This window comes from Chaetodon trifascialis, chromosome 22, assembly GCF_039877785.1.
Source record: "Chaetodon trifascialis isolate fChaTrf1 chromosome 22, fChaTrf1.hap1, whole genome shotgun sequence".
Lineage (NCBI taxonomy): Eukaryota > Metazoa > Chordata > Actinopteri > Chaetodontiformes > Chaetodontidae > Chaetodon > Chaetodon trifascialis.
In genome coordinates, this window is record NC_092077.1 from 2,919,911 (window position 1) to 2,944,098 (window position 24,188).

Genomic DNA, 24,188 nt, shown 5'->3' on the forward strand with positions numbered 1-24,188 from the left:
CGTATGGAGCGCTGTTTTCCAGGTAGACCTGAGGTAGACTTTCCTGTCTATCCACGTCTGACCTCACACAGCGTTTATCAGCCAGGGGAAGTAGTTATTTAAAAAATAAATAAATAAAAAATAAAAAAAAGGATACACACCGTAAGCGGTGTGTATCTTTTTGTATTACAAACTCACTATCTAAAATTTCGTGTAATGTAGAACATGTGTAAATTAATATTGCAAGCTCAAAAAATAATGATTTTTTTTTTTTTTTTTTAGCCTAGCATGAAGAATGAGTTCGCAGATTCTCTGTATGTTCTGGCAGTGAATACCTGCTGAGAGCTGCACTAGTTTCTACCAGGAAGTTTTTGGCAATCCATTCTTCCTATGGACATGAATGCATCGTGAATAACAACTCATGTCTCTTCCTTGTTGTGTGGGTTGAGGGGAACGTCTTACTGTCCCTTCACACGACATCAAAGAGACACATTTCTTCTTCTTCTTTTTTTTTTTTTTTTTTTCATGGTGTTTAAGAGTTGACATGACCACACGCAGGCTCCAGCGAGGCGTTGAACTGCACCACACTTAGTCAGGTTGAAACCTAGAGACAGAGCTGATCTAAAAGTACACTCTATCAGCTGGACACTGAGGGAAGTACAGGGGGAGTAGGACAAATTCACTTTCCATATCAGTCATTTACTGGGCCACGCAGGTGCATTTTGATATAGTCACCACTAGATGGGCCAAGAAGACTTACCTGCAGCAGCTGGATCATTTGTGTACTGCCGCAGCAATTTCTTCTGCATCCACTGATAAAGATGCGTTACCCAATGTGTCTGGTGGCAGCTGGTTGGGGGGCAATCAGGGGAATCCTGAGTCCCATCAGACGAGAGCTAGCACATGAGTTTCATTCCTTTGTGTTCTGTGGTGTCAGGAATTGGAATACACATTGAAATAATCAGCACAAATAAGACTTTTCTGTTTCAAAAGGGTCAGATTATGGCTAATGGGAAACGGGGTAAGATTATCATTGTCGTTGTATGTAATGTTTTATATTATTCCTTTTTAAGATATTTGATCACTGTTGATTTTATTGATGATGATGATATAGGTATATATCTGTAATGTGTGTTGATAGTATGATGTCACCCTTTCACCTGGTCTCCTGCATCTTTGCTATGTTTACATTAAGGACCTCAAAGGATGTAAGTCTTGGACATCTGTTGGATCAGCCTTGACATTTTTAGATGTGTGATATCCCTAAGAGACATTTCTTCTCTAGAATGCTTTCAATAACCTTTAATAAACCAGTCACATGATAAGATGAAGATGAAATGTCTTTTGTTAAAATGAAAAGATTTCCCTCCTAAAAATGAAACCTGTCTAATTATATGTTATTTGATAGACATTAATCCATCCTGGTAGAATTTGTAGTGTTAAGACCTGACCACCCAACATTCAGAACAGGATGTCTGTGGTGCTGCATGCAGTCACAACATCCACTAGTTGTTGACCACGAACAATTTCAGGTCTTTACTGCTCCTAAGACCCTGACCACAAGAAGCTAGGAAAGACTCGAAATGTCAGAGACATTACATTTATAGATTAGATTAGATTTAGATTTATTTGTCCATCTGCAAGAAAAATTGTTTCCACCACACAACCTCACAGTACACAAATACATCAAACCAGACAGAATACATTTTGACAAATATTTACCACACCATACACCCACTATCACCACATTCTCAGACTTTGCATACACAAACACACAGACTCAGGCAACATTACAGTTTGGATGTTCTGTTCAGCTCTGTTATGGAAGAGGGGACAAAACTCCTGCTCAATTCTTCCATGCCAGCAACCAGTAACAGCGACCAGATGGGAGCAGCACAAAGTGTGGGTTGAGTGTTCCTTTAATAACGGACAGGAAATTGGGACATAGATTCCTGTTCCACAACTTGGCAGTTAATGGCTGTGACCTTGTTGGCTGAAGCACAACCTGAAGTCTGCAATCAATTCTTTTGCCTTTGAAATCCTTAAAGGATTCAACACACCAAAAGACAAAGCCATCAATTCTTGTACCATAACCAGGTGTTCATCATTGGGTCCTCTAAGCAGAGAGTGAATGATTCTACATTCATGTAAAATGGGATGGATGACAAAAATGGGAAAAATTTCCATGTTAATGAGTTGTGAGTGTTGACCCTTCACTCATTCTTAATAGACTCAACCTATTTGATCTAATGTATGTTTTTTATGTAAATCACAAGAACTGCAGCACCAGGGTCAAATCAGTTTCATTTCATTTTCAACATGAACCTTTTTTTTTTTTTTTTTTTATCTTTGCTGTTGCATATTTTGTTCTGTCATCTAAACCTTGCCAAGTCATCCAATATATTACATTCTGTCTTGTCTCAGCCTCATTATCCAGTCCCTCATATGTCATCTTGTATTTTCCAGACACCTGGCCTGACAGCATATAATCTGCTAAACCTGAATGAAAGCGTGCCCGCCTGCAGAGACAGTGCTGTATGCTGGCAGCTGTGGTCAGAAACAAAGGCAATGAGTGAAAGTCATGAAAATCATGGATCAGTGTGCTGCTGCAGCAGAGCAGAGCCTTTCCATGGGGGTCCAGACTGCCTAAAGCTTATGGCAAATATCAAATGAGTATAGCATGCCTACTGCGTTTGCTGAGGGCTACCCTCAGCGAGTGCAGGTGTGTGTTCTGATGTTTCAGCTGTTGAGACATGGATTACACCTACCGAAGGTAAGATCGAGCTTCTTTTCAGGAGAGGTGAGAATGTGGACAGTTATTGACAACATGTGGTGGTACTGTAAGACATGAGAGTGCTGATGTATACTAAGCTGTCTGTCAGGATCCTTCAGCACAGGTCACTCGGTAACTGTAGACTGGAAATGCTACACACTGCCACAACACCTCTGTGTACAGATGGAATTAAAACATAAAAAAGACTGTGTATTTGTGTCTTGGTGTCTGTGCTCTCATCTGGTAAGAAATTACTTCTTAATGATTTTTTTTTGTTTGTTTGGAAAATGAATATGTGCTGTATTATGGATGGGGGATACAGTGTTGCAAGCAAGGAAAACTTACTACAACTTAATACAATGAGCTTTACAGAATAACACACACAGTATACACATTTGTGCTGTACATAATGTAATGAAAAAGCACAACCAGATGCAGATCAAAGTACAAAAAACACAATAAAGAACAAAATCCAGTTCACCGGTTTTAGATTGAACCCTTAACAATCATAAGTCCTGAGACAGATAATACAAGAGCTCTGATAGGTTCATTCTGCATAAGCAAGCAAATCAGAGCAGACGTTGTCTCAGGACACTTTCCATCTAACGGTACAGACCATACTCTCTATATACATAGCATAGTATACATATATGATATATATATGTATGTATGTATGTCATATATGTACGTATCAGTAACAGATTTAATAATAATGGAAGTATGACTAAGAATAGTAGCAGTTGCAGTGGATGTCAGGCTGAGCCATGGCAGGAGATGTAGCTGTAATCCACAATCTAGGTTCAACTGTTACCCGTGGGAACCTGCAAGACAGCAAAGCACAAAGACTGCGGGAAAGAAGCTAAGTTAGTGACATGCCTTGGTAGGACATGAAAGTGTGCAGGTGTACCCCAACAGTCTAATCCTATAGCAGCATAGCTAAGGGCTGGTCCAAGGCAAGCCTGAGCCAGCCCTAACTATAATTTATCAAAAAGGAAAGTCTTTATCTTAAATGTAGAGACAGTGTCTGCCTCCCGGACAAAGACTGGAAGATGGTTCCACAGAAGAGGAGCTTGATAGCTAAAGGCTCTGACTTCCATTCTGCTTCTGGAGACTTTAGGAACCATAAGTAGACCTGCATTCTGGGAACGCAGTGTACTAGTGGGGCAATAAGGTACTATGAGCTCTTAAAGATATGATGGTGCCTGACCATCTGGGGGTTTCTAAGTAACAAGAAGGATTTTAAATAATGTTCTGGATTTCACAGGGAGCCAGTGCAGAGTGGCTAATATTGGAGAAATATGTTCTCTTTTCCTTATGTGGGTGACTGTGGGCAGCCTGAATGTGAAAAATTGCAATAATTCAACCTTGAAGTAACAAATACATGAACTAGTTTTTCCGCATTGATTTGAGACAGGATGTGCCTGATTGATTGTAATGTAATGTAAAATGTAAAATCCTGATCAAAGATAACTCCCAGATTCTTTACAGTGGTGCTGGAGGCCAGCGCAATGCCATCCATAGATGCTATATCACCAGATAGTGAGTTTCTAAGGTGTTTTGGGCCTAGTACTAAAAGTTTATATTTTTATTAGTGCTGTCAAAAATATTGCGTTATTAACGCGTTAACGCAAATTAATTTTAACGGCGTCATTTTTTTTTTTATTGCGCGATTAACGTTCTTTGTGACCGAGTGAACTTGTAGTTTTTTATAAGCTGTGGCCACTGCTAGTCAAGTAAGAAAAACTACAGGATACGATTGTAAACCGGAAACAAAACAATAGGCACGCCCCATGCACGTGTTTGGTCTTGCCTGCTCGCTAGCTGTAATAGAGTGGCTACCAGTTTGTGTGGACGTCAAGTGCAAAACCTGAATTGGATGCAAACAAGATTCTGAATGGAAAGTTTATTTTCAAAAAGTTGCCAGATGGGTTGATTGACAAGACCAAAGTTATCTGTGGGTATTGTCAGTGTGAACTGAATTATCACCGTAGCACATCCAGTCTGAAATACCACTTGATGGCCAAACACACAGGGAATGCGAATTCTCTGCCGCCTCCTTGTTAAAACCAGGCGACAATGGATGGCTTTCGACAGAGGCATATGGATGCTGTTATGTTCAAAGGAAACTTAAGAAAGGAAAGTTTAAGCCATGGTTTAACTGCACTATAGCCTGAGTCTTAGTTTACAATGATGTGCACTTTATAACTTTATTTTGTATCACCCTGTTTTGATCCCTTAGAAAGGGTTGTTGAAAGGGCTTTTTTGTAACCAAGTATTTATTTTTTTTTGTCATCTGTTTATTGACAGTGTTAAATTGTGTGAGATTTGATTCATTCAAATATGAATGACTGCTCAAAGTGAGAATGTTATTGTGAAATAAAACACTACACGTTCTTGTTTTCAATAAAAAACATTTGCGCAAATCAAGCCTATCCACTTTTCCATGTTGATAAGAGTATTAAAATGATAATTCAAGGGACATTTAGAATAGATAAAAATGTGCGATTAATTGCGATTAATCGTGAGTTAACTATGACATTAATCGCGATTAAATATTTTAATCGATTGACAGCACTAATTTTTATATCAGTTTTGTCCAAAATTAACTATAAAAAATGCAGGTATATCCTTAAGACACACTTGGAGCCTAGTTAACTGATTGGTCTCTTCATTGACAAATATAGCTGGAGTGTTGCTTGATAATGTTCTCTAAAGGATGAATAGGGTGAATAGACTTGGTCCAAGCATGGAACCCTGCCAAACTCTGTGACTGGCTTTAGCGTGGACAGAGGAATTATCATTAACGTGTACAAACATACACTCTGATGTGTGATATGTGAAGTTATTCAGGGACCTGCTGCATAATCAGGAAGTTTCCATCATTATTTATTTTTACTCAAATCTAAATTTACTGTGGTTTTCAAGGTAAATGCAGGGCATCCAGACCATTCCATTAATAGCGGTGAAATCCGCCTGCCATCCATCAGAGTCGACCCACATCTGCAGCTCTTTGCCTTGATCTGTCCTCCCTACAATGTGTTCTCCAGTGTCAGCTAATGGAGAGGAATGGGCTGCACAGTCTCTACTTTACCTAAAATGCTACCTCCCACATAAAAGAAACTCCATGACTGCCTTTTTTCATTGATGTAACATTGTAAAAATCAGGCACATCTTGTCATAAGACAATGCAGAAAAACTAGTCCACACATTTATTACTTCCAGGCTGCATTATTGTAATTCCTCACTATCAGACTGTCAGACTGCCCACCCCTCACACACACGGGAGTACTACTGTATTAGCCTTAATGTTGTTTTTTCAAATTAAAGTGTTTTTTTTTTGTTTGTTTTTTGTTTTTTGGTGTGGCTGTTGATGCTGTCCATGGTGTTACAATAATAAGTATCCAACCAACAACTGATGGGAACATTAATGGATTCTAACTTTATGCAAAGCTGGCAAGTGGAATACACTCAGAATGTATGGGTAGTTTGCTAGCTAATGCATGAAATGTATGCTAGCTAGCCAACACTCTAACAGGAATTTAATTTAACACTACGACTCGTAGTGTTAAATTAAATTACACTATGACTCGTAGTGTTAAATTAAATTCCTCTTAGAGTGTTGGCTAGCAAGCACTAGTGAGTACGACTCGTAGTGTTAAATTAAATTGTCATTTTCATAACACTTCATATCCTCCATAATGCTTATTTTTTGGTTTTCCACTTTTTAATATATGTGAAAGTAATAAAATAGAGACAGTACAGTGTTGACATTGATTGCACCTACCCATTGCAGTCAAGCAATGGCTTCTGCTGGGGTATGGCAACACCACTTGGACAAACCACACACAGCACTGCAGTACACTATAGTACTAGAACCTATTATGATCATGATGATATTTGCTTGTGTGTGTGTGTGTGTGTGTGTGTGTGTGTGTGTGTGTGTGTGTGTGTGTGTGTGTGTGTGTGCTTCTCAATGAATCTCCTCTCTGCTGCTGGAAGCCAGTGACCTTTGAGTTGACCAGCCCTGAGCAGCACTGTGACACCACCATCCAGCCGGCCATGAAACACTGTGCATACCATAAGCCAATGGATTTAGCTTTTGTGTGATTGCTTCATTGGTTTTACATCAATGTAATGTGACAGGTCTTTCAAATAGAAGCTTAGAATTCAATGCTGAGAAATATAATAGTTAAAGAATAATGTTGGTTTATTACAACTCAAGTCTTAATTTGATATCTTGACCAACATCAGTTCTGATAACATTGTACTCATTAAAGTAATGGCTGAGATCTGGGTTTACAATGACGTCAACAACATTGGACAAGTCAGGAGAAACAGGCAGTCAGCTGATCAGACAGGTTGGAAACAAACTAATGTGATTTCTACTTTCCCCTTGGATATTTAACACTGAGCCCTGCTGTTACATTTGTTAATAAGCAACTGCTTGCAACCAAGTTTACAACACCAATTCAAAAGTTGATGAAATATCAGTGTTGTGTTCACAAGTGCTTTCTGCTGCCTCCAAGTGGCCAAAATATCAGTTATTGTAGGTTTAAAGATTGTTGATGTTGAGGCAACTAAAGGTAGGACTACTTGGTTATGGTTGGGGACATATTGTGGCCATGGTTAACATTAGGGAAGTCAGATAGATTTTAGACTTTAGGCTTTAGACTGCTTCTTTAATCCCACTCACATTCATGTTTGGGATGCTCTGGATCGGCGTATACGACAGCGTGTTCCAGTTCCTGCCAATATCCAGCAACTTCACACAGCCATTGAAGAGGAGTGGACCAACATTCCACAGGCCACAATCAACAACCTGATCAACTCTATGTGAAGGAGATGTGTTGCACTGCGTGAGGCAAATGGACCAGATACTGACTGGTTTTCTGACCCCCCCCAGACCTTCCTTCATATCACTTTTGCTATATCTTATGCCACTGTTTCACCAATTTGCCTAGTTTTCAAACAATATTTTATTTAACATCGATAGTGACTTGTGAATTAAGTTTTATAGAATGATGTATGTGACTGTAGATACAGTACATTGTACAAACTTTTTGCATGTATGAATCATACCCATGTGCACTACTAAAACAACAACAAATGATTTCCAGGAATCATGGTTTATGTCCAATGCCATAATTCAGTGCCAATGTAGGAAGTAATGTGTCCTTTATACAGTGAGGTATAATTGCAAAATGATTTGATATCAAAATAGAGGTTAGATTTCAAACTGTATCTGCATTGCCTGCGTATAGTCTGTATTATTAAAAACAATAACATTCCTTCTCCTGCATACAGATTTCAAAGAACTGACAGAAACCAACAACAAAAACTAGTTTTGCAGTATGTACAAAAAGAAAAATCCAACAACAGACAGCCTGTGTGTCCTTGCATCATTCTGGTCCGTCTAATGTGGTTTGTTTATCTCTTTTTTCTTTTTGAGCTTTTTGTCTAATTTCTGCAAATACAGTCTATTTTTAATTCATGTTTTAAATTCATGAATGGATTCTACTGTTCTTCATCCAGACTGGAATGTGCTGGCTTTGCTCATGATCATCTACCTACATTTGTACTGAAGTACTGTGTACTGTAGTCTGCTGCTAACTATCACCAGTCTGTTATTTAGCCAAAGTAGCTAGCACTCCAAAATGGGGACTTTCAATGTGACAAATTCTGCAAGTCAGGTTCTAATCCCTAAATCAGTCATGGATTTTCACTTAAGAGCCTGATCACAAAAAGACTCCTTGCTCGCACCTACTACCACTTTTGTTTCTGCTGCTGCTGGCTTGGCAAGGCTTGTCTTTAGTCTAGTGGCCAAGGTAGACATGTGTGTATAGATAGATAGATAGATAGATAGATAGATAGATAGATAGATAGATAGATAGATAGATAGATAGATAGATAGATAGATAGATAGATAGATAGATAGATAGATAGGTGTGTGTGTGTGTGTGTGTGTGTGTGTGTGTGTGTGTGTGTGTGTAGGTGTGTGTGTGTGTGTGTGACAGAGAAAGAGAGTTACTTTTTGCTTTGTTTTGTCATTCTTTTAGAAATCACAGGAAACTGCATAAGATTAGAAGTTGGAATGAAGTCTTCATAACTTGAACGCAACATAACTGAGACAATACAGATGTGGATTCAACAGAAGTCCCTCTGAACTTATATTAGACCTTAGCAAAATATAGACTTACCTGAGTTGATTGTACAATATTTTCAAGAATAATCTTTTCACTGCTGTACACATGCATGTAGAAACAGTAGTCCATAACATGGCATGGATTGAATGTGAATTATTTTCAAGACAGACAATTTACAGAAGTCAAAATTTTTAGACAAGCATATGAGTGTGTTAGGTAAGTAGTATTTTTTTTTTTTTTTCATCATACAACCTTCAAGTTTCTTACAAATAATACACTCACATTGCAGATGATTACCTCAGAGATCTGCTGTGTGCTGCAGGAGTGTTTCCTGTATTCCTGTTATTCAGTTAAACTGACACTGCTGGCACTCTGTTTCAAATGGAAATTGCATTGTTCACATAGAATGCACCATGAATGGCAATATTTCTTCCCTGGAGCAGTTGGTGCAGAACAAAATCCTTCAGGAAATCCTCTCCTCAGTCTTGCACTTTTGCAAAATGATGTTGATCCAGTGAAAAGGAGATCCTGGCAGCTCAACTGTTCTGGTCAGCACGTTATGTAAGATCAGGATTTACAGCTTTTTAAAGAAAAATGCCGGAGGTACTGAAGGCCTTAGAAATATGCAGTCAATTAACTGATTTACTTGCACATTTCATCCAGAGACACATGAACCCTCTTCACATGAAATTATCAACTTAAAATACTGTCAGTTTAACACTTATTACTTCAGATGATATGACATACTTGGAGAGAAAAGATGGGTTAAATGTGTTCTTGCAGGGGAAGTGAAAGATGAGGAAGCATTTCTGGATTGTCTGCTGTGATGCATGAATATGATACGAAGAAAAAAACACACACACATAGATTTTTCCCAGGGTTTCTGCAGCTTATGTTTATCAGTGACAAATGCACTGGAATCCATCCATCCATCCATCCATCCATCCATCCATCCATCCATCCATCCATCCATCCATCCATCCATCCATTGTCAATACCCGACTATCCCTTTTCGGGGTTGCAGGGGGCTGGAGCCTATCCCAGCTGTCAATCAGAGGCAGGGTACACTCTGAACCAGTCGCCAGCCGATCACAGGGCAACATATACAGACAGACAACCATTCACACTCACACTCACACCTACGGACAATTTAAAGTCACCAATTAACCTAATGAGCATGTTTTTGGTCTGTGGGAGGAAGCCGGAGTACCCGGAGAGAACCCACGCATGCACAGGAAGAACATGCAAACTTCACACAGAAAGGCCCTACCTGACCCGGGGATCAAACCGGCAACCTTCTTGCTGTGAGGCACGCGCACTACCTGCTGTTCCACTGTGCCACCCCACTGGAATCCTATTGTATCAATATCAGTCACATGTGTAGCTTGGCTTTGCGCAAAGAGGGATATACAGTAAAGACAGAAGGACACAAGAGCTGACATAAGTAAGAGTTCCTAAATAATCGCTTTAAATTCAATCTTCACTTGGGCAGGACGGGTACCCTGTGAGCCCAAGCCCTGTGAGAGTTCCTTGGGTACATCCTAAAATGCAGTTCAGCACAGGAAGTGTGGGGCAGCAAGTAATGTTAGTAGCAGATTCTGAACAAACCACAAAAACAATGTTTAAAATGTATAGAGGGTTTTGCTGTGATCTTAGGACTAACAATATAGAAACCTCAAGTGTCCCCATGTAAGCCATACATACTGATTCTAGTTTATAAATCTCAATCACTGCAGAACTGAGAGCATGTGTGTGAGCTTTATTTCTTTAATATGCTACTCATTCATACACATTTCTCTCTCTCTCTGACTCTTCTTCACTTTCTTTGTAATCAGCCAACTATAGGCTTTTAGTCTTTCAGGTAAGCCAAACTGATTTTGCCATCATCTCCATCAGCCAATAATATGATTGCTGTCAAAGTTAAATCTATTCTCCTCAAAGCTGCTGTCATTTCAGTGCCAATTGTTGTGAATGTCAAACATTCACATTATTATTATTATTATTATTATTTTTTCAGTTTCTTGCTGTAGAAGCAAGCCAATGTCCGGTCTTCAGCCTGGGAGGAGAAAAGTCTCTTCTACACTTGTTCTCCTGCTATCCACATATGTCACCTGTCCCCAGAGAGTGCTTCAGCCCCCACTGCATCATCAGTGTGCCTCATCGCTGCCAGGCCTTGCATCACTGTCCCATCTTCGACAGTGCTTCACATCCAATCCGCTCACTACTCTTTGGCCTCCATTGCGTCAGCTCTCACAGATTGACAAACATGCAGCAAATATGCTTGTCTCAAGCTGGTCATACTCATCAAAGGCTGCACGCTTTCAACCTCCATCTTCCTGGGCCTGTCTCTCCCAGCACATAACTCAATCTGGATCTCTTAACGGCAAGAGACCAATACAAATGAAAATCTAACATCATCATCTTCTCATCTGGGTTCAGTGTTTACAGACACCTTTCCCATGCATTTGAGGTCAGGCTGCATATTTGTCTCAGCTCCAATTGTTTTTATGTTCCCAGCTTCTACCTGTCCTATGAGGAATTATTTAAATTCAATAATAGTGGTAGTGGTCTTGATTTACCTCAACTACAAGGGTCACAAGCATTTATTTGAAGTTGCACGTCCCCTCACATTAACAGGAAATCAAACCCAGTAAAACAATGCTGTGAATAAATGAATTAAAACCATGACCAGCTGGGGCTTAAAACTAGAGGGTGACAATTTCAAACAACCAGTGTCAGAGCCGAGAAAGAAGCACTTAACTTCTTTATGATAAGACTGGGCCAATCAGAATCAAGCAGAGAGTCAACATCTCCACTCTGTGAGGTGACGGGGATGATCCAGTTCCTTCAGAGCTGGCGAGAAATATAAGCCACACTTCACATGACATCCAAATAAGAACCAAAACTGGTGTAAAGTGATGGAAGAGCCTCTTCTAGACATAGAAGGGAAAGTGGCGGTTATCTGCCAGGAGGTACCTGTGGACGAAGGTGAACTTCCACACTAGCAGCAAGGAGACGCCAGTGACGAAGAGGAAGAACAACGGCTGTCTTTTCAGAGCCTGCAGGAAGTGAAGAATGTAGTAGTAACACAGCGCACAAGAAACCGTGGTCAGTCACACTACAACAGTTGCATAGACACACGGACATTTAGAGAAATGCTGCAATATGTATTCAAAAAGGTTTGATAATGGTGATGAGATGCAGCTAATTGATCTCTCCTGACTGTGTCACACCTTCAGGATATCATACACACACATGCTCACACACAGAGAGAGACAGGGAGTAGGATAGACAGGACTGCCCTGAGAGAAACATCAGGCTAATAGGGCACTGAAGATGATGTCCCAGGGGCAGATGTCACACAGCTGTGTTGGGGCCGGCTTTCATTTGAGACCCAGCTTTTATTTTGCCACTGACTTTATTTGTGAAATAGGTCATCAAGACGCCCTGCAATCGGCTGGCGACCGGTTCAGGGTGTACCCCGCCTCTCGCCCATTGTAGCTGGGATAGGCTCCAGCCCCCCGCAACCCCGAAAGGGATAGACGGTATAGATAATGGATGGATGGTCATCAAGACACGGCTAAAGGTATCTTTTAGTCCTTCAATAGAAGGGTTGCTCCCAGCTATCTATGACATTACAAAGTCCTCTCCTCTGCTGGAAATGACCCAAAATTACTCATGAACCAGTCACGGTCATTGCAAACCGTAAGCTAGTCATAGTCATTTTACCTCATTCAGCAGTTGCGGGTCATTGCTGACTTCATCACACCACAGATCACAAGCACCAGTTGGCACTAATTCATTATGTTCAGCGATGTGTTCTTTCACATGAGCTCTTTACATGCACAGATTCTCTGGCAAATAATGCATGAAAATGGTGGTGGTGTTTTTGTTTCACGGTTATCTGCTGCTCATTGTCCTCTGATGATTATATTTTCCTCTTATTTCTTGTCTCAGCAGAACTTGGCATTTCATTCACTTATCTGAGAATATGAATTAATTCAGACCATTGCATATTACAAACATCTGGTCATCGTAGACACCACAGGTACCCTAATCAGTCACTGCTGACAGTCACCATATTAAATTACTGGTAATTACTACATATTCATCGCTTTCTGCAATTGCTTCATATTCATTTAGTTCTGTTAATTGCCCTATTCATTGTATTCTGCTAATTACTGCACATCATGCTTTCGGCTAATTGCTTACATTCATCGTATTCTGGTTATGCCATCGTAGTCATTGTAATCTGCAATTGCTTCATATTTATTGCTTTTTGTCAATTACTCACATTCTATTCTATTGTGGGAAGAGGTGTCATATTCATGACAGTAGTATGTTTAGCTTTGTCTGTCTTGCTGCTGTTTTTTGTAGTCATTCATGTATCATTGTATCAGGATCACTGTAGGCTATTGGCTATCCTAATTTGGTATTCAGTCTTTGCTGATAAGTGACATTTATGTTGCTGGTAATTGTTACATTTCATCACATTCTGCATTTGCCATCTCGCATTTCTGCTAGTGTGTCATTGCAGAGTGGGAACACAGGTCTCACACTATTGTTATTTTGATCTTTACCTCTTAACTTTCTTACCTGTATTTTTATTCTGTACATTTTTAAGTTGCTAGCTACTTCTGTATACTCTCAGCTTCAGAAACCATTCAAATATCAATGTGTTCAGCTCTTTGAGGACACATTTTTTGTAACTTTTATACATTTTAAGATATTAAGCTTTAATCAACCAGTGTTTAGACTGGAAGTCAATGGAAGAAAATGGCACATACAGACACACACACACACACACACACACACACACACACACACACACACACACACACACACACACACACACACACACACACACTGTACTTACATGTATACAGTGGATCTACATACATACTGTACATGACAAGTAAGGAATGATGCCTGATGAAGTGTCCATTATCAGAACTTTAGGGACAGCGGGCCTGCCAGAACTGTCTGACACACAGTGGGGTACATATAACAAACCTTAGATATGACTTGAGAACAGGAGATATTTCTAGTCCACTCAGCTGTGGGCCAGCTATGAGCCAGAGAGGTAATGTTTGGCTTGCCAGAAGGGAGGGCTGCCATCATCTTTATTAGCACTTTTTTTTTCTCGGTATTGTCCTCCAAACAGCACAAGCCTTTTTGCTGTGTCTGTGACTGGAAGACTGACTGGACAGACAGAGAGAATTGTACCGCTTGAAAAGAAGATTGAAACGTTGCATCAAGTAGCAGCCTGTATATGTGCTGCTGAAAATGGACAGAGTTCTTTACAGGGATTTACTTTAGCTGTGGAGCATCCTGGCACAGATTTGGCTGACACACTGCCCTGGACGTGTCCTAATGCCCCTGCATCAGCTGCTGAGGCTCCTGAACTAGCCTCCCCTAATGATGCTTCTTACTGGCACAGCACTGGTGCCAGACTGAGAGCATCCACTCCAGCCAGGGCTTGGTCTGACGTTGTCCGTTCCAAAGGCAAGTCCAGCAAGAAATTAAATATAGAAAGAAAGCAAGAAATTAAATAATAGGGCACCAACACTCACTCCACTAATCACACAATGAGCAGCAAGGCTGGCCAAAACCCAACAAATAGCTCCAAGACCACTGCAAGGCCCAGGGCCAGAAGAAATATTACTAACTCCCCATCTGACAAGCCAAGGGCCAGAAATAAAAAAGGTTGACCCACACCTCATAAGCCAGACATCATTCTGATTAGGGACTCTATAACCAGGCATGTAAGAATGGCAAAGACTGAAAGTGAATTACACATCTCTCAGAGAGCTAACAGACCTGCTGCCAGGCATCCACTCTGCACATCCAAGTGATTGGAACATTATTATTCATGTTGGATCTTTTGACATTCTGCACAGGAAACCTGGCTCTGAGATCCTGAAAAAAGACTTTTGCCTGCTACTGGAGAAACGGATCCATTGTCAATCAAAACATGTATTCATATCGGGCCCCATTCCAACCTTGGGAAAAGGCATTGAATCTTTCCTTGCCCTGAATACATGGCTGAAATCGAATGCCTCAATCATGAGATAAGGTTTATTAGCAACTTCAGTATCTTTTGGAACTGTAAACAATGCTTTAGGACTGATGAGATACACCCAAACATCAGCGGTTGCAGACTGCTCGGCACCAACCTTGTCATGCGCTTGGCTTGCTGTACCAATACAAGAATACACAGATAAGCGCCAAGATCAGTCTGCACAGGCAGAAAGCTTCACCAGACCCTCTGTTTCACATCACCCAAGGCATCCAGATGACCTCTCAGTCTCAGTCAGGGATCCAACACCCTTTTCTCCCTCTCCATCTCTTTCTCCAGGGACCCAGTGTCAGGAACAATCACCTATCATAAGATGCTTCATTTGGGACTACAGTCAAGTGGTGGCTCCTCTGACCCTGCTGACTTCCCCCTCTGTCCCATTCCCCTGGTCCTCTGAACCTGCTGTTGCCTTCTCCAGATTGAAGAGTTTGTTCACGTCAGCTCCAGTCGCACGTCCAACCCCACTCAGCCTTTCAATTTCTGGTAAAAGTGGAAGCATGGGACACAAGGGTGGGAGCTGTTTTATCGTACCACTCTGGCGCTGACCAGGAGCTTCACCCTTGTGCTTTTTTTTTCAAGGAAACTGGTACCTGCCACACAAGCTCTGATATTGGGGATGGCATTGAAGGAGTGGCGCCACTGGCTAGAAAGCTCAGAGCAACCATTTGTGGTCTGGACCAACCACAAGAATCTCCTACATCCAGTCCACCAAGAGGCTCAACTACAACCAGACACAGTAGTCCCTGTCTTTACAAGCAAGTTTTGCCCTCAGGTGCCTACCTCGTGCTCCAGCCTATGCCTGTCAGTCTGTACCATGAGTAATCTGGAACTGGACTGACTCAGTCTGTCCACTCTGCCTTCTCATTAACTACAGGATATGGATCTCCCAGATTCGCCTATTGCTCATTTTTGTAATTTTCATTAAACTCTGACTTTTTTCATACATACATACATACATACATACATACATACATACATACATACATACATACATACATACATACATACTCTGTGTCTGAGTTTTCATCATTTACTGAGCAGATTAAGTCAACATGCTCTATTGTCACTCAGGCTTACTTTGAACACTCCCCACTGATCTCCACATCTCAATAGCATGATGCAGAGTAGTTTGTGATGCTGTCAGTGTCACACACTACACGATATGAGTTCAGTAGCAGATCCACCATTCAGTATCCCCATTGCTGTTCATCATAAGGCCGTCTCTATCCGGACGACAGGAGGGAAGCTTTACTCTGTCAAACGTCATTCAGCACAGTCTAAAGTTAGTCAGCCGAGCTAGAATATATGAGCTAGAAAATATTTGTAATAATATGGTCTAATTGGAAAGTGTGCTGATTTTGTTACATTTTGTGTGGCTTTGGTTTCTGTTTCATGCTCTTTCTCTTACACTGTGGTGTTTGTTATGTGCATATCTGATCTGCTGCTGACGTGTTGTGTGATGGAACTGTTAGGCTGTGTCAAGTTTTCTTTGACCCACAGTGGTGATGGTCTTATCACACGCTGTACCTGCTATTCTGTTTTCACTTGAATCTACCTGTTGTAAAATGTTTTTTTTACTCAGTGTGATTTCATTTGGCTACAAAACAATAAAGAAAAGTTTCAGCAACTGCCCCTCACAAGTGTGTTCTTTGCAGTGTAAAAAAAGGAAATAACTTTAACTGAAAATAGTTAACAAATAAAATATGAAAACCAAAAAATAAAAAAGAAATAAATAGAGGCCTATGCTTTGATTTTACTTAGCCAAGAGGCAATTTTTCAGTGGTGAAATGTGTGCTGAATACTTAAGTAGAATTTGCTACTTTATACCTACTTCTACATCACTACATTCGAAAAGGAAGTATCTAGTAGATAAGATGACTGACTAAACCCCTACATTTATCTGACACCTTTAATAACTGCTTACATTTCAGATTGAGAATGTCCACTGAAAACACAATGTAATATTATGAAATACAATGTAAAGTGTGTGTTGTCGCTTGTGGCTCCTTGTAGAGTAATTTGATATCAAAGCCAGATTAAATTTCTCACATGATTTCATTTAAACAACAGCTTGAAGCCCACAAAGGTAAAAACTATCCAGTAATTATATCCATCCATCCATTATCTATACCGCCTATCCCTTTCGGGGTTGCGGGGGGGCTGGAGCCTATCCCAGCTACAATGGGCGAGAGGCGGGGTACACCCTGAACCGGTCACCAGCCGATTGCAGGGCCACATGTAATGACAAACACGCATTCACACTCACACTCACCTATGGACAATTTAGAGTCATCAATTAACCTAATGAGCATGTTTTTGGTCTGTGGGAGGAAGCCGGAGTACCCGGAGAGAACCCACGCATGCACGGGAAGAACATGCAAACTTCACACAGACAGGCACCTTCTTGCTGTGAGGCATGCGCACTACCTGCTGTTCCACCGTGCAGCCCACAAATGAACATAGTATGCCCAATTATGAGAAAAGGAATTTTTATAATTCCTGATAACTTCTTCTTTTTTGGGTCTTCATTGCCACCAGGAAAATAAAATAAAATAAAATAAAATAAAATAAAATAAAATAAAATAAACCATGAGGACAATTGAGAAAGAAAATGAAATGAGGGCTCTAACTGAAAAAAGTTGTCCTTACATGGCTGGGAGGATGGAGGAACAGCCTCCTCCGGTGCTGCGCCACCCTGAGGGACCTCCCACCCTCCGCAGGAGGTGAAGCTGAGCCAGCAGCAGGAGGCAGAGTAAGAGACACACCGCCCAGCTCTGCAAAACATGATGTTTGAGGGCTTTTTCTGTTGCGGAGACTAGTTTCTGCAGCCAACATGAATGAGCTGAAGATTGCTGTGCTGGGCAGTGAAGGCGTCGGAAAATCAGGTAGGAGACGAGTGGAACAGGTTGCGGATCGGCCGAGATATACAAGTGGCTGCGTCCGCGCGACTTCACCTGTCTGTCTGTTTGTCTGTCTGTCTGTCTGCAGCTCTCATTGTCCGCTTCCTCACCAGGCGTTTTATCGGCGAATACGCGTCCTCTTCAGGTAATTATCTATGTAAAGTCTGTAACCACAGAGACCTCCTGCTCCTCTGCGTCTGCAGACGGTGGAAAGCGGACATTCACTGTTAAATCCTTACTCAGTGAACATGAACGTGATTCCTTTGCCTGCTCACAATGTCGTTATGAAAATAACATCATCCTGATTATTTTATTCATAATTTCCCACCAATCTAACAGCAACTGCAGGCATGCCATATTCACATTTGCATATGCACTGTTTGACTTTTTAATAATATTAAGTTAGGCTGGGTGTTTACTTCAGAACTTTTTTGCATCCATAATATATCTGGTCTGATTCAGATTGTTTTCTTATTGTTTCATCAGATTTAAATGTTCTGTTTCTTTCTGTAAAATAAGTCTCCTGGGCTGGTTCCTGCAGATTAGTACAGGGCTGCACGTCACTCCCAGCAGGCTTCACTGCTGAGCCACACAGTGTAATGTTCTGTATGCATGCTCAGCTTCATGCCTGTTTATATTCCTGCCATGTAAAAAGCCACTATCTGGATTATGTCTGTTTTTGGTTGGCTGCTCTCTAGTTTCTGTACACTTCTCTGTCCAGCTCTTATCACAGCTTCTTGTATACAGCCTACTCCCTTCAGTTTACTTTGTATGCTGAGGCACACTGCCAAGCCTTTAACTACAGGTGAGGTGGTACAAAGATTATTAAAATGTTGCTTCTGTCAAATGGACTGCAACTCAATAGTCAGAGCATGGGCTAAATATTTGATCAATTTAGGGTTATTCTTGACAATTGTTAGCCATATGTGGTCTGAAGAGGCGTGCTGTTATGATACTCTGCAGCCTTCTTGAAGGACTACCTGACCTGCCAGGGGAATGACTCACGTTAGTCTCTGATAGTGGCTCAATAGACCATTGTTTCTCTGAGAGTAATCTGGTTTCATCTGAGCTTGTTCTCTTTCAGCACTTTCAGGGAGTGAGACAGAGATGCTGTGCGAGGTGTGGATGAGACAAGCAAAGACTTTAAATAATAAAGATTTACACGCAAATACCTACAGACCTACAGTTTGGACTTTAGGTGTAAAGCTATTTTACAAATGAATTCTCCCCAATAGGAATTAATATCAGTATTGTAGATTTCTAACACCAAGCTCTTAGATCTAATAACGTCTATTTTTTAATTCCTGCACATGTTGGGCCACTTGGGCAAGGCACTGAACCCAATGAAAGAACCTTAGAGTAACTTACTGCCATCTGTGTGTGAGTCTGAGTCAACAGGTATATGAGAAATGACAAAATTCTAAAATGTATTTATTCATTTGCATTTATGTTGAAAAGTAATCCAGTCCAAGTGAAATCATTGGATCTGTTGACCTTCACACCTGCCTGCCCCTGCACTCATCACTCATGACCTCAGTTTGTCCCTCAGTCTTGTTTTCCCAGTTATGTTTTCTCCTTCTCTTGCTGCAGAGTGCATATACAGAAAGCGCCTCTCTGTGGATGGGAGGCAGATTTGTCTCGAGCTCTATGACCCTTGCTCTCAGGTGAGTTATGGATAGATGTTATCATGATTACTATTGTATCTTTTCACTAGTAGTCCTGACAGTTGATCCACCTGTGCCACTTGTCATTGCCTAATTTAACTACATTTTTTTAGCCCAGTAACCAAAGAAAACAACTTTATAACTGGACAATCTGAATCTTGTCTCATATCAAAGGTTTCACGTTGTTTAACAGATGATTTAACAGGGATTCATGAATTTACATATGCTGTTTATTCAGACATTTTCTACCACAGAATAAAACATAAAATGTTTTATTCTTGACATGCATCACAGTGCAAATGCTGTTTTATCACATTAGTTAAGATATGATGTGACTGTTATTGTACTGATGGTCCTTCTGATTGACTCAGTTGTTTCAGAGCTACAACATCAGTGATGTGACTGGCTGAGAGTGTATTTATTAATCACCACACCCTCTCATCTACATCCCACTTCACTCAGCCCATTTTCACTTTGCGGTGCTGCACATGCATGAACAGCAGGTGGATGTGTGGCCCAAGACCTCTTGCTTTGCACTTGTCATGCTTGCATGATTGAAATAGGGTGCAATGAGTGTAAAGCAAAGGCCGGTTAGAATCATCCATCTTATTTGAGAGAGCCAGTGAAGCATGGGACTGTCCTCAGTTGAACCACTGCTTCCAGCCTGACGCCAGTATCGGGGCTATTAATCTGAGTTAGAGCCCAAGGACAGCAAGTCAATTCCAGCATCACCTTACCAGCACAAACTCTAAACCTCTCTGTTTATGTTCATACCGCATTTTATGCATTCCAGCCCTTCATTCATGTTGACTACCTCATGTCGTTTGTATATTTTGTATAGTATTGTACCTCCTAAAATGTATGTGAGGTACTATAACATTTATGTCAGTAAGCAGTGTATTCATCGGGGGGCTGTGACCCAGACTAGCTCACCCACAACTGGTTCACAGATGCTTTATATCTTGCTAAATGCGGTCACAAATTCTTGTGACCGCAACTTGTAACATTTATGTTTAATGTTAACTCCCATTTACTCTATTTTTCAGGCTCGTGAGGGTAAGTCTGCTTTAAATGGCCAGATCCACTGGGCTGATGGTTTCATTGTGGTCTACGACATCAGTGACCACTCCTCATTCCTCACTGCCAAAGCCATTGTGCACCAAATCAGAGAGCTTCATCTGGGAACTGCCAAAAGGTGAGATCACTGTAATTTAATAAAGGCCATTGTGTATGCATAAATGGAACGATGAAAACCACTGCACCATGGAAAAGTAAGAGTGAGTCACTGACTGTGTGATCCTGCTCTGCTTTTTGACCTACAGGGACACTGATTCGCTCATATTTCTGGTGGGTAACAAACAGGACCTGTGCCACATGAGAGAGGTGCGGCGTGAAGAAGGTCAGTGTCTGGCTGCTGAGTGTCGCTGTCAGTTCTACGAGCTGTCAGCAGCTGAACACTACCAGGAGGTGGCACTCATATTCTCCAAAATGGTGCAAGACACTAGCCTGGGCAGCAAGGCCAAGGAGCGCAGGAGACGCCCAAGCGGCTCCAAATCCATGGCCAAACTCATCAACAACGTCTTCGGCAAGAGGAGGAAATCTGTGTGAGGAGTCAGATATGAGGACAGCATTAGTCAAGCCTGGAACAATGGAACTGCGTATCTTTGATTGTGTTTGCTGTTTCTGTTGTTAAGCATGAAACTGACGTCTATATGTGTGAAGAGTGTGTGATGTAACAGTAACACACAGCATGTTTGCTGCTTACTTCCACAAATTCATGCTCCTGCTTTTTTGCTCTTGTAAGATCATTGGAAGCCTTTCATGAGAGACATGTCCTGAAGCCTTTCAGCCAGAGCACACAACTTCAGGGAAATGTTTGAAAAGTGGGCAACATTTAATCCAAGATAAATGAAATCTAAGCTGTACTGTATGACTGCAAATATGTAATCTGTTTTTTATGACTCAAGAGGGATCAGCCTGTTAAATGTGTACTGTATTAGTGTGACATGTATCTCACATGCCATCGACTATCTTAGTATAAAATAATGTCATGTCATATAATGTAGAATGAAATTCCTTGTACAAAACATACTGCTTTTTGTTGTTTCTGTAACACACACAGGATAAAATAAAAAAGGCCAAACAAGCAGAAATGTACAGAGATTTTCCAACAGATAGTCACCGGTTCAGGAGTCAAAGGTGTGTTTGTCAGTTCAGAGCAGCAGACAGACAACAGATGATACCCCAGGCATCACATTCAGATGGATTAACTCTGCTGGGATCAACAAAAACCAGAAAGCACATGTGTATCATTCAGATGAGGAATTACAGTCATTGTCACTCACAGGGATAACCCACTAACACACACCTCATCAATTTGATTTTAAATGTTCAAAGGTTTTGTTTGGAAGTGATATACACACATTGTAAAAATAGTGTAGTGTACTATACTAACTGATAAATCTGCCTAAATATTCCTAATGACAAATTGTACTGAAGGGTGCATAAGGACTTCTCTACGACTTGAAAGGCAAAGTGTAGAACTTGGAAATTGACTTGTGACCTCTGCAGTCTGTTTAATTATGCATCAATCTGCTAATGATAATACATTTCTTGACTACATTTGCAAACTAGCTGCTGAATATGCATATAGATATCATATTTACACAATTGGGTTGCCACAACCATGCCCCAGGGAGAAGTCCTAGGAAAAGCTATGATAGAAGTGTAATTTAAAGGATTTTTGTAATTACTTTTTGTAGTATACCAATCACTTAGATTAGATTAGATTTCATAGTTCTGTGGATGTGGTGAGACTCCTGGTCTGCCGTGGAGGAAGGACTGACCATGGATGGGTCAAATAGCGGGATGGAATTTCACATATGCATGGTGTGTACAGTTTCCTCCTCAACTGCATGTTGTGTGTAAAAAATGTGACGAATAAAGGAAATTCTTCTTCTTCTACATTCAGATTCAGATTCCTTTATTGATTCCCGAGGGGAAATTGTTTACATACAGCATGCTGAACATTTTTAAGAGAAACCTAAAAACGTATCTCTTTACTTTCACTTTAGCCTTTAAAAATGTGATCGGAAGTGATAGAAATGATGGCCAGAACTATGAAAATAATCACAAGTCATGTCAGAGCAGAGTCAGCCAATGGAGCGGCCTCAGTTATCGTGGAGATGGTTTAGTTGCTGTGGTGCTGTTGTTGTTATGTTGCTCATTCCTCAGCCTTCAATGGGGATCCATATCAGTCAAAGGCAGAACTTTCTAAGCATTGTTGGTCACTCTTTTGTCTCCATAGTTGGTTGAATGGGGTTAATGGGGGGTTATGAAAAGTAGGTTTACTAAATTGTCTGAACAAATTCACATGTAGATCAGATCAGTTCATGTTCCAGATTTGAGGTTGCTCGGTGTTTTACTCACCAAAGTTAATAAGATTGCTGAGTAAAACCTGCTTGTTAAGGCCCCAGGCCCCCCCCATTTAAAAGAGATGACATATTTTTTCATTTATCTCCAGTGGTGTATCCATCTCTGTAGTGTGGGTTTTGCCTTCACTCCACTGCACTGGAGGTGAACTGGATTTAGTTTGTGTTGCACTGAAACATGACATTTAAAATTCAGCAGCAACATCCTCTTTCCTTTCTCTCTGTTACTCTAGATCATCAACAGAACACACTGTCAACTGTTTCAATGTGACCATTCTTTTTAAGAAATAGTCTGTTTTTGTATCTTTCATTTATATTTCCTTTCTGTTAAATTTTAAAATTTACCTTAAAGTCCTTTTAAAATAGACATCTGTTACAGTATGAATTCTTTGGTAAGCTTTGTTATTGAGCATTTTTCTGTGGTATTTTTCTTCATTTTTTAGGCTTAGCAGAGATAGAGAAGAAGAAAAAAATGAACTTTTTCTTACAGCTGGAAGTTGTTTTTGCGTTTTTTTTTTTTTCCACTAACATTTTGCAGGTTAACCATAACTGTTAAGAGCTACTGAAAGCTGCACCTGAATGTCAGATAAAGCCAAAAAGGAACTTTCTAACTCCTTTTCAAAAATGTCTTCACGAATATAACACAAAATACTGCTGGGTATCATGAAAACCCCCAATATCTATTAACTTTATTTTCTTAAAGCAGAGCTGTTCTGCTATCAGACACAATTTGATTGAGAACGTAGGCTAGATGTACCTGCAGCCTGCACTGTGTGCAGTCATGTCAAAGCAAGAACCACAGAAGCAGTTTGCTTAAGGTTCAAGTGAAATTCTGTGGGAAGTTAAATGTTAATGAAGTCAACACATCCAGTCTTCTGCTTCAAGTCACTGCAGACTGCTTCAATATCTAAAGACAACATCTGTTCCTGACCTTAACCAAATACATAGAACCACAAAAATGTCAATCATGCTGTAGTTTATACAAACCGTTTCCTGATATCAGCACTTTGCAGCATTCATTAATCTATCTGCTGCAAGTTAGATGAACTGTATAAGAAAGTTTATTCTAACCAAGTCAGCTTCTCAAGGTTTTATCTGCATTGTCCACTTTGGCATTACATTATATATTAGAAGAATGTGTTGTAATGAATCTAAGTTTGTGCGTATTCCCTTGAAGGTAGTTAGTTATATGGTGGCTATTACAAACATCTTTAAATTT

General features: G+C 40.5%; 1 protein-coding gene across 1 annotated transcript; it reads left to right on the top strand.

The window, feature by feature from the left end:
• Positions 1-17,671: 17,671 nt before the first annotated feature.
• Positions 17,672-22,509, top strand: rergla (RERG/RAS-like a). Its single transcript, XM_070992115.1, has 5 exons — positions 17,672-17,859; positions 17,963-18,019; positions 19,465-19,538; positions 20,585-20,733; positions 20,861-22,509. The coding sequence occupies exons 1-5, from the start codon at positions 17,808-17,810 to the stop codon at positions 21,144-21,146; spliced, it is 618 nt and encodes a 205-aa protein (XP_070848216.1). The 5' UTR covers positions 17,672-17,807; the 3' UTR covers positions 21,147-22,509.
• Positions 22,510-24,188: the final 1,679 nt, after the last annotated feature.